Source organism: Ipomoea triloba, chromosome 12 (genome assembly GCF_003576645.1).
Source record: "Ipomoea triloba cultivar NCNSP0323 chromosome 12, ASM357664v1".
NCBI lineage: Eukaryota > Viridiplantae > Streptophyta > Magnoliopsida > Solanales > Convolvulaceae > Ipomoea > Ipomoea triloba.
Genome location: NC_044927.1, coordinates 20,478,404 through 20,489,575, shown reverse-complemented (window position 1 = coordinate 20,489,575; position 11,172 = coordinate 20,478,404). Strand labels below are relative to the sequence as shown.

Here is an 11,172-nt window from a genome sequence, read left to right as displayed (position 1 = left end):
TTGTTGAACAAGAATGGCTTCCGGTTAGTGTTTGAGTCAGACAAGGTTGTTTTGTCAAAATCAGGAATGTATTTAGGCAAGGGTTATGTACTAGATAGGCTTTTAAAGCTTGATGTAATAACTGCAATTAATAAAAAATGTTATTAATTCAGCCTCCTTGAGTCTTCGTGTTTGTGGCATGGTAGACTGAGTCACGTTAATTTTGACTTTATTCGTAGATTAATTAACTTGGACCATATTCTTGAATTTCAAATTAATGATAAGCACAAATGTGAGATTTGTGTTGAAGCAAAACAAACGAAAATTCCTTTTAAATCGATTGAAAGGAAAAACGGAACCAGTTGAGTTAATCCATAGCGATGTATGCGATTTGAGATCAATACAAACGCGCGGTGATAATAAATATTTTATCACGTTTATCGACGATACCACACGATTCTGCTATGTATATTTGCTTAAATGCAAAGATGAAGCCATTAATATATTCATTCTTTATAAGAATGAAATGGAAAACAACTTAATCAGAGAATTAAAAAGGTTAGAAGTGATCGAGGTGGTGAGTACGGAGCACTTATTGGTGACTTCTACACTAATATCAGTATAATACACGAGCGTACGATACCTTACTCACCCCAATCGAACGGTGTTGCCAAACGGAAAAATCGCACATTGAAATAGATGATGAATGCGATGTTGATAAGTTCGGGCCTACCTCAAAGTATGTGTGGAGTGAGGCGATTTTAACAAGCAATTACCTTTTAAATAAGGTTCCCCGCAAGAAGCTCGATAAGACTCTTTATGAGCTATGGAACAGTAGGAAACCTTCCTACCTGTACTTGAAAGTGTGGGTGTCTTACCAAAGTATAGGTGTCAACACCTAAGAAAATAAAAATAGGTTCTAAGACGGTGGACTGCATTTTTATTGGTTATGCACATAACAGTAGTGCGCATCGGTTCTTAGTACATGAGTCTCATAATCCAAACGTACATAAGAACACAATAATTGAATCAAGGAGTGCATCCTTCTTTGAAGATGTATTTCCGTATAGGTCCAGTGAGGGACTTAGTACATCGAAACGAACATTCGACGAGGCTGTGGATAACGACTGTTAAGGGTCTGGAAAAGAATCCGAGCTCAAAGCTAGACGTAGCAAGCGAGTTAGGATTGAAAAATCATTTGGTCTAGATTTTCTGACGTACATGTTATAGTGTGATATGCCTATTCTAACTTGTTTACTAGAAAATGAACCGGATTTTCTGACATGTGTTAGAAAATGAGCCTCAAACGTATGTAGAAGCTGTGACTTCTACGGAGGGACCAATGTGGAAAGATGCTATAAAAAGTAAAGTGGATTCTATCCTACAAAATCACATTTGGAAACTGATTGGTCTTCATCCGGGTAGTAAGCCATTGGGATCCAAGTGGGTCTTTAGATGGAAGTTGAAGCCTGATGGTTCTAGTTAGAAGTATAAGGCTAGGCTTGTAATTAAGGGTTGCAAGCAACGTGAAAGCGTTGATTACTTTGACACGTATTCTCCTACGACGAGAACAAATTTCATAACGATGATACTTGCCATAGCCGTACTGCGGAATTTGGAAGTTCATCAAATGGATGTGAAAAATAGCTTTCTTGAATGGCGAGTTAAATGAAGAAATCTATATAGAACAACCTCTCTTCCCTATAAAACCAAGGTGTTGGCAGAATGTGTTTTGGAATGGCTTTTGAACCTTCAAAAACCTTTCGTTGATTTTTCTCTCTTCTCCCCACAGAAATTTTTTTGGTTCTTAAAATGTCTATCCACACTTCTGTAAAACATCGGAATGCTCAACTGTAAAACACCAAGACCGTAGTCTATTTTATCTTGAGAGACTGATGCCCCAACGCTCCTAGCACCATTGGGAGGTTTAAGAGTGTTGGAGAAATTGATGAATAAATCGATACAGAAAATATATAAAATATATTTATGCCCGAAAAATAAAATTTTATTTAGAAAATTAATTCTAACCAATTTTCGGTACAAAACCAAAATATTTTGTTATATATATATATATACTATTCAAATGTGGCCGCACCTTTCGGTGCGGTCGGTGCGGTTTACACCACTCAATGTTAAGAAATGCACCACAATGAAAATGCATAAAAAGATTCATAACTCCCCTGTTTCTAATTGTACATTTCTGAATACTGTGTGGTGTATTTTTTTATACCTAGTGGTGTGTTTTTTGGTGATGCGTACCTAATAGTGCATATTTGTGTGGTGCATTTCTTAACATTGTGTGGTGTAAACCGCATCGACCGCACGGGAATTGGTTGGAAATAATTTTCTAAATTAAATTGGTTGTACCAAAAATTGGTTTTGTACTATAAATATTTTTTTATATATATTTTGTATTGATTTATTCACTAATTTCTCTAATAGACTACACATTTAAACTCCTTCCCACATACCATTATTCATCCTATTTAAAATGAGGATATCTGCAGTTTCAATAAAGTTGATTAATCCCACACATAATTGTTTGCTGCTGCCCTCTGCTATCTGTCATAGCTCTATATTCTGATTTTCAGGTAGATGCATGGTTGGCATCATTGCAGGCTGATTGCAAGCTGGGGTCAAAATCAACACCGCTGAACGAGCCTGGCAAGCCACACCCGACCTCTTCTCAGGCTTTAAACGGTTAACCTGTAAATTTGTCTCGCCCCAAGCAAATTAAATTAGTGCATATAGATTTGAACGTTTGATAATAATCTTTTTTTTTTTTTTTTCGCAATAGAACGTTTGGTAATAATCTTAAGACAACATTTTGTGCGGTTGTGTACATAGTAAACTAGATTGACTAGCACTCACATTATTTTTACTGGTGACATAATGACATTTCACTTTTAGTCTTTTTTTTTAAACATCTTTTTTAGTCTTAGTATTATTGTGGTATGATTATTTTTTGTTCTTTATCAACAAAATCGAAATGTCTTGTTATTTTAATAATTTTATTGATGCAAGACTAATTTTTTCTTGATTTTTTTAAAGGACTAAAAGTGTACTGTTACATACTCCCTCTGTCCCATTTTACCCATTTTACCTGTCATGTTTACTATTCATTGGTCAAACTAACTCTTTCTTCATTGCTTGTTTTCTTTAGTAATTTTTAATTATTTTTAAATTTGATTTTTTGTGTTTAATAGTACTTTTAATGTAGTTTCTAAATATATAAATTTAATATACTAATACTAAATTTAATATTATGAAAAATTGAATTAAAAATAACTTCAGTCAGGCCTCGTTAACCGAATCAGACAAACAAAATGGGACGGAGGTAGTATAAATTTAGAATAAGAAATAAAATTAACTTTTATTCTTTATCTTTGAAAAAAAGGCATTGTAGAAAAGATCCATGACTAAGGCTATGTTTGGTTCGCGGAAAATATTTGATGGGAAGTGGAAGTGAAATTCCATGAAAAAGTAGTTACCAGGAAGATAGATTATGTTGTTTGGTTGGTGGAAAAGGAGTTACTGGAATATGAATTCTATTGTTTGGTTGGGTTTAAAATGCTAAGGAATAATAGGTAAAAAGACCTATATGCCCTTATTATTATTATTATTAAATACTTAAAGACTTTTTTTTTTTGAGAAATTAAATACCTAAAGTCTAAACCAGAAAATCCACAATTCCACAACAAGTTTTTGGGCCCAATAATAATAATAAAATTATGTTTTCTTCCTTTTCACTCATTCTCCTCATCTCCTGTGTGTGGTCAAAGGCTCAAAGCAGCAGATCTGAAACGGAGGCAGCCAGATCCAGAGACCAGAGGGCGTCGCGGCTAGGCGGAGGCGCGACTCGCGACTGCCGGCGACTAGCGTAGGTGAGGCTGAGGCTAGGAGCAGGCGCAGATCTAAAACGAAGGCTGACTATTGATTCTGGAGTCACCAGGAGGAAGAAGAAGAAGAAACCAGAGGAAGAAGAAGAAGAAATCAGAGGAGGAGGAACAACACAGGCAAGGGTAAAATGGTCTTCCCAAATCAATTTTTCTTCCCACCCACCCTGGAAAACAAAATCCCAGCTTCTACCAAAGAATTTTTTTTTCCTCAAAAATGAGGAACTCAAAAATGGGTTCTAATGAACCAAACGCAGGAACTATGCATTTTCCATGATTTGAAGGAAGTTTATTTCCTTGAAAGTGATTTTCCACCTAACCAAACATGCCCTAAGATAGTTTTTAGGTCAATGTATTTGAGATATTCTTTCTCATAATTGAGTGGTGAAATAAGATGTAACTTTTACTTGATAAGTGAACTTGAAGTTTTTTTTTTTTTTTTTTGCAAATAGTGAACTTGAAGATCTATTCTCTTGTCTTACCTTAGTTGACACTTTACCCTTCAACTAACAATTACGTAGTATTTTTATAAACAGATAATAGATCTCTCATATCTACAATGAAATAGGTTTTTATGAAATACCTAATAGACCTTTATTGCTATTAAGATTAATCGATACCCAAATATTTTAATTTGAAAGTGAAAAAAGTACATTACAATTTGTTTTAAACACATGTTCACACCATCTAAAAACAAGTACAATCATGCAAAACATATGAAATAGAGACAAATTTATTATCAATTGTTAATTGTGTCTTGTGATCATTTGCTCATAGATCAAATCTTGTGATTTTCAAATTTATTATCTAAACAAATTCAACTGTAGTGCTCTATGATTACAAGTACAAGTGAAAACAAATACCATTTGGCAACAACGGATAACTTTCTACTCCATATTTTCTAATAGGGAGAAGGTAGGAAAACCATTTTGAATAACTTTTGTTTAGGACTATCTTGATAACCACGTGATTCACATTTCATCTTAAAAACTAAAAAGCGTGAAAAACAAAGGCACGACGTCGTTGCCGTGTTCCCACGCAAAAACATTGCTTTAATCCTTTAACGAATCGGATACATTCCAGGCCTTTAGGAGCGTCAATTCTGGATTTTACCCAGCCCAACTTTTGATGATGGGCCTAACGTACAACTCGAGATCCACAAGGTACAAATCTCTCATAAAGCGTAAAATATCAGCCGACATTACTATTAAACCCTACTCAAAAAGTTGCCACTCATTTATATAATCATCATATTCTCTCCGCTTTACATTTCCATTCCTATCTCCATCGAAGTTAACGAGAGCTCGCATCGTTTTGCTCTTGTCTTCTCTGTTGAGTTTTGATCGAAAATTCTCGAAGATGAGCTCACAGGTTTGCAGATCTGTTGCTTCGCGAGCTGCCAGGTCTATTCTCTCTGCTTACTCCAAGCAGAGCTCTCGTGCCATTTCCGGTAATTTGCTCATTTCGTTTCATTCAAATTTACACTTTCGTTATCAAACTGAACGTCACATTTGCGGTTTCCAAGGCAATTTTTTAAGAATCTACTGTTTAGAACGGTTAAGTATGTAGTAATACAGAGAAATTGATTGATTTGACTTTGAAATGGTTGGTGGAGATATAATATTATGAGACTACACGTGTCATTGATCTTATAATTTTAGTATTATGCTTTGTTTTCTCTCAATTATGTTTTCATCATTTTATGCTTCTGTGTGCTAATCTTGTTGTTCGATTATCCTGAAATGTTTATGATTATTTTGCCTTATGATTACTGTGAAATCATTGGTGGAGATATAATACGGAGTATTAATTATATCGAAGAGGACACGTGTCATTGATCTCATTATTTTAGTATTATACTTTGTTTTTTTTTTTTTCTCTCAATGATTTCTTCATCATTTTATGCTTCTGTCTGCTAACTTTGTTTTTCGGTTATCATGAAATGTTTGTGTTTATTTTGCTTTATGATTAGAGAGGAAAATAGATGGTTTGCTTGTTTTTGCATTTAGTTTTAATTTAATAATTATAAGTGAGGAAAAAGAAAGGTGTTTTGCAATGTAGATGTTCTTCTGACCCTTGATAATTGCAGGAGGGCGAGCAGCAGCTGCTGCTGCTACTGTTTCTCTCAGAGGAGTTGTGCCTTCTCTTGCCGCCTACGGTAGGGAAGAGTCCGCAAATGCTTCTAGAGCTTGGATTTCTGGTCTCTTTGCTCTTCCTGCGGCAGGTCAGTATTATTGTGTGGATGTTATATTCAACATAAATTGGGGAAATGTTTAACCTACTGTTTGTAATGTGTCTTGTATCTTTTTTGTTCATCTCAAAAGAAAACATCATTTCAATTTACTTGTTCTTATGGCTTCTACTCATTCTTTGTCTGACCTTATTTAAGGGCTTGAATCTAAGCATCTTTGAAGAGCTTGCTTTTGCATAGGTTGTGTAGTAGGGAGGTCGACTCCCTCTTTTGCATAGTAGACTTATACTTTTTTCTTTTAAAATAATAATGCTTAAATCATTATTGAAATGAAAGTATTGGTTGGGCTGTTTATTATGTTTATCCTTTGAGAAATGTGAATATGGAGTGAATTGGAATAAAGAAGATGTCAAATTAGAAGAAAGCTTAAGCTAATCCAATGATTATCACAGAGGTATGTACAAGTACTTATACAAGCTAATCTGACCACTTCATATACCCAAAATCCCTTCATGTTTCTAGCGTCCCCTTCATATTCCTGTCACACCCCCTCAATTTGGAGTATAGATGTTGATCATGCACAATATGTTATCAGATCAGTCCCTTAGTAAACAATCAGCCAATTGTACCAACATTAGCAGATTATATACCAACATTAGTTCACATTATTTGAGTGAAAGTGCAATGTTCACATCTTGCATTGGGTATTGCTACAACATTCTGCTTCTTGTTTTGCCATGATACCAAGTTTTGACCTATAAAAATACAACATATTGTAGCTTATTCTGCCATTTTAGTGATCCTGCCAAATAGTATTGAATGCTTCAATACACTTATGCCCATGATTCTAACATAAATCCTTTCTCTGGTGCGCCTTTAGATATCTCATAATTTGAATTACTGGAGCCCATTGGAACATTTCATTGGGGCTTCTATAAACTGGCTTACCACAACTTGTTGGAAAAGCAATATCTGGACAACAACAGATCATTCAACTTACCGACTAGTCTTCCATACCTTATGCCCTCTCCCTTGCCAGTTGATAATCAAGTCCACAGGACCTTCACACAGCTTTGTCCCAAATAATCCAATATTTTCAAGTAGGTCCATCAGAAGAATATCCCTTTCTTGGGTCAAGTGACTTCAATCTCAAAAAAGTACTTCAATGTCCTCAAGCCCTTACTCCTTAGTATGATTCTATGAAACCTTCTTTGTGAGAGGAATATCCCTTTCTTGGGTCAAGTGACTTCAATCTCCAAAAAGTACTTCAATGTCCTCAAGTCCTTGGTATGAAATTTTACCTGAAGAAAAAGTAAAGAGTTAAAAGGAAAGAAAGGTAATTTTAAGGCATCAAACTAACCATCTTAAAAGCAATCCAGCAAGTGCCTCCATTTATTATACTTCATATAAAGCATACTCATTTATTTGTTAATATTCCTTTCCGATGTAGTTGCTTGAAATTTTCATTAGAGCTCTAATTTTAACACTCGTCTCTTTTGGTGCGGTGTTGCCTTTTTTTATCAGCTTACATGCTCCAGGAGCAAGAAGCATGTGCTGCTGAGGTAGCTCTTGTTTTTCCAAATTTATTAGCATGCTATCTCTTGATTATATTTCCAGGATTGGCTGATAGTAACATTTTTTAACTTTTCAAGATGGAGCGCACCTTTATAGCAATCAAGCCTGATGGAGTGCAGAGGGGCCTGGTATGATACTATTATTGGGACTTTATTGTTTCTTAAGACATCCATGGAATTTTCAGTGTCCACTCAAGCACACAAAGAATTCTTATGCATGTCTTTAATTCTTCTCTGTTATCTGATGGAATTTTGGTTTTAGATTGCAGAGATAATATCCCGTTTTGAGCGCAAGGGTTTCAAACTCGTTGGAATAAAAATTTTGGTACCTTCCAAGGACTTTGCCAAGAAGCATTATCATGATCTCAAGGAAAGACCTTTCTTCAATGGTTTATGCGACTTCCTTAGCTCTGGCCCTGTTATTGGAATGGTTAGGAAATTTTTCTATTCATGAGTTCAACCAACCTTCTTGGTAGTATGAAATAGATTTTTAGTGCAGATGTTGATCTTGTAGGTTTGGGAAGGTGAAGGAGTGATAAAATATGGTCGTAAGCTTATTGGAGCCACAGATCCACAAAAATCTGAACCCGGAACTATCAGAGGTGACTTAGCCGTTGTAGTTGGAAGGTATAATCTACTATGGATTTATAAATTTAGTTTCAATTCTTAAATTCTTATAATGGATTAATTGATTACTATGCATGCATTTAACTCCCAAATGCCTTAAAACTGTTTGCAGCTAGCTCTGAATGGTAAAATATTTTGTTCTTTGCAGGAATATCATCCATGGTAGCGATGGCCCTGAAACTGCAAAGGATGAAATCGCCCTATGGTTCAAACCAGAAGAGTTGGTAAATTACACGAGTAATGCAGAGAAGTGGATATATGGTGATAACTGACCAACTCATTTTCTTTAACTAGAGCAGCAAGGAATTCACATTCACTTCCAAAATTACTATAAGAGTGGAAGACGCATAATTATCAAAATAATATGTTTCCTTAAGTTGGGGAGGAACATTTCTTCCTTCAAACTATTATTGACTTATTGTTTGGAACTTTCTCATCCTTCCAATAATATATATATCGGCTAGATTTGCTAGCCCAGTTGACTGCATTCTTATTGGGTAAATAAATTGATTTGGTTTTGAGTATTTGCCGTAAGTTTGATCAGGGACAGAAGTTGAAAGAGCATCCTAAGTCGTAACAATTAGAGAAGCAGAAATGAGCTTTTCCCGTCTCCCTCTCAGATCGTGAAAATTTATAATGCCATAAATCACTCTCTTTTTAAATGGGTTGATTCAAACAATCAAACCGAAGAAATATTCATAAAGGTGACTCGACATTTGAATCTTGAAGTTAAAATATATTACTCCAAACTTGAAAGATTATAATGCCTCTTTCAGTTTCAGACTGTGTTATGCCTTCATATCAAAATGAGTATTTATTTATTTTTTTTTTAATTATGTTGTTTCACTCAATATATATTGTTTGTATCTTTATTACTTTAAAACATAAATCTGTTATGAAATAAAAAGAAATATGGATGTCTAAGTTGAGTTTTGAACCCTTAACCTCATATGCAAAAAGTTGAAGCTTTGTCCGTCAGGCTACTTTATCTATAAGGATAAGGTATCTGTAAATAATGAATATTATTTTATGGAATGGCGGTTCTCAGCTTTCAAAAGGATAACTTCAAGTCCCAAAGCAGCTGCTGGGAATGGAACACGTGACCACAAGCATGACAAGGCAAGGCTACATTCTGATCAGCCAACTAGACTAGCTTTGACACTTGTTTACCCTATGCAAATAATATATTTGTTTACTCCTCAATCTGATACTATAAATACCCCCTCACTTCTTTGTTCTTGACTACACATGATATATAAAATATTAGAAACTCTCTAAATTCTCTTATCTTACTTATATACTGCTACGCTGCTGTTCTTCTCCATCTCAATATTTTATTATTATTTTTATATCACGTTATCAGCACGAAGTCTCGAAGTCAAGTCAAATATTATAAGGTAAATTATATTTATATATTATATATATATCATAATATTTTATCTTATATCACAAATATGTCAAATCTTGCAAATCTTGAATTTGTTGGACTTGATATATCTGGGAAAAATTATCTATCATGGGCATTGGATGTTGAAATGCATCTAAATGCAAAGGGTCTTGGTGAAACTATTAAAGAGAGTAATGATGCTTCGATACAAGATCGGGCAAAGGCGATGATTTTCATACGCCATCACCTCGACCAAGGGTTGAAAGATGAATATCTCACAGTGAAAGAGCCCCTTGAGCTCTGGAAAATGTTGAAAGAAAGATATGATCATCAGAGAACAGTAATTCTCCCAAAAGCTCGATATGATTGGATTCACTTGCGATTGCAAGATTTCAAAACTGTGAGCGAATATAATTCTGCTATGTTCAAAATCAGCTCTCAGTTGTTATTATGTGGAGAAAAAATCACTGATGAGGATATGCTTGAAAAAACCTTCTCTACTTTTCATGCATCCAATATTGTGCTTCAACAGCAATATAGAGAAAAAGGTTTTTCCAAATATTCTCAATTAATTTCATGTCTCCTTGTGGCTGAACAAAACAATGAGCTGTTAATGAAAAACCACGAGGCACGACCTACTGGTTCTATCCCATTTCCTGAGGCCAATGGTGTGTCATATAACAATGAAAATACAAGAGGCCGAGGTCGTGGTCGTGGCCGTGGCCGTGGCCGTGGTCGTGGTCGTGGACGAAACCATGGTTATAATCCCGGTCATGGACAAAATCGTCATGGTGGTTATAATTTCAAAAACAAAAGTTACCACCGAAAATGGGAAAATAATGGTGCAAAACATGACAAAGAAAAGCATGGAAATCCTCCCAAAAATGTTGAAAACGCATGTTATCGTTGTGGCATGACTGGCCATTGGGAGCACACTTGTCGTACTGCAAGGCACCTTGTGGATCTCTATCAAGCATCCCTGAAAGAGAAAGGAAAGAATATAGAATCCAACAATGTTCTTGTGAATGACGATTTTGACATCACACATTTGGATGTGGAAGACTACCTTGGGCCAATAGAGAAGAAAGATTGATGTTATTTACTTTTGGAACTTACTATATCTATATGTTATACTATTGTTGTTTTTGCCTTTAAGTTTATTAGATCTATATGTTTGTTTTGTTTACTACTATATAATGTTTCTAATTAAATATATTTCCCTTGCTTTATTATATAGAAACACAAATGAGCACATCATCACTTGTGATTAAACCAAAGGCAAATGAAGAAGATGTATGTATTGTGGATAGTGCAACCACACATACAATTCTTAAAAGTACAAAATATTTTTGCCTTTTGGAAAAGAATGATGCATTTGTCACAACAATATGTGGTAGTGCAAAAATGATTGAAGGTTCTGGAAGAGCCAATATATTATTGCCTGGAGGAACAAAATTGATAATAGAAGATGCATTGTTCTCTCCAAAGTCTCATAGAAATTTATTAAGTTTTAAAGAT

The 11,172-nt window shown here is 34.9% G+C and overlaps 2 protein-coding genes across 2 annotated transcripts in view; both read left to right on the top strand.

Annotated features, from left to right (window-relative positions):
• LOC115998747 (nucleoside diphosphate kinase III, chloroplastic/mitochondrial) overlaps positions 1–8,755 on the top strand; it is a 17,824-nt gene extending 9,069 nt beyond the window's left edge. Inside the window, exons 8-15 of the mRNA XM_031238395.1 lie at positions 2,571–2,608; positions 5,240–5,325; positions 5,965–6,099; positions 7,591–7,628; positions 7,719–7,769; positions 7,903–8,070; positions 8,155–8,267; positions 8,416–8,755. Coding sequence (XP_031094255.1) covers positions 2,571–2,608; positions 5,240–5,325; positions 5,965–6,099; positions 7,591–7,628; positions 7,719–7,769; positions 7,903–8,070; positions 8,155–8,267; positions 8,416–8,539 — 753 coding nt within the window. The 3' untranslated portion in view covers positions 8,540–8,755. The remainder of the gene's footprint in view (positions 1–2,570; positions 2,609–5,239; positions 5,326–5,964; positions 6,100–7,590; positions 7,629–7,718; positions 7,770–7,902; positions 8,071–8,154; positions 8,268–8,415) is intronic.
• A 966-nt stretch (positions 8,756–9,721) lies between these two features.
• On the top strand, positions 9,722–10,747 carry LOC115999513. Its single transcript, XM_031239360.1, has one exon. The coding sequence runs from the start codon at positions 9,722–9,724 to the stop codon at positions 10,745–10,747; it is 1,026 nt and encodes a 341-aa protein (XP_031095220.1).
• The last annotated feature ends 425 nt before the right edge of the window (positions 10,748–11,172 follow it).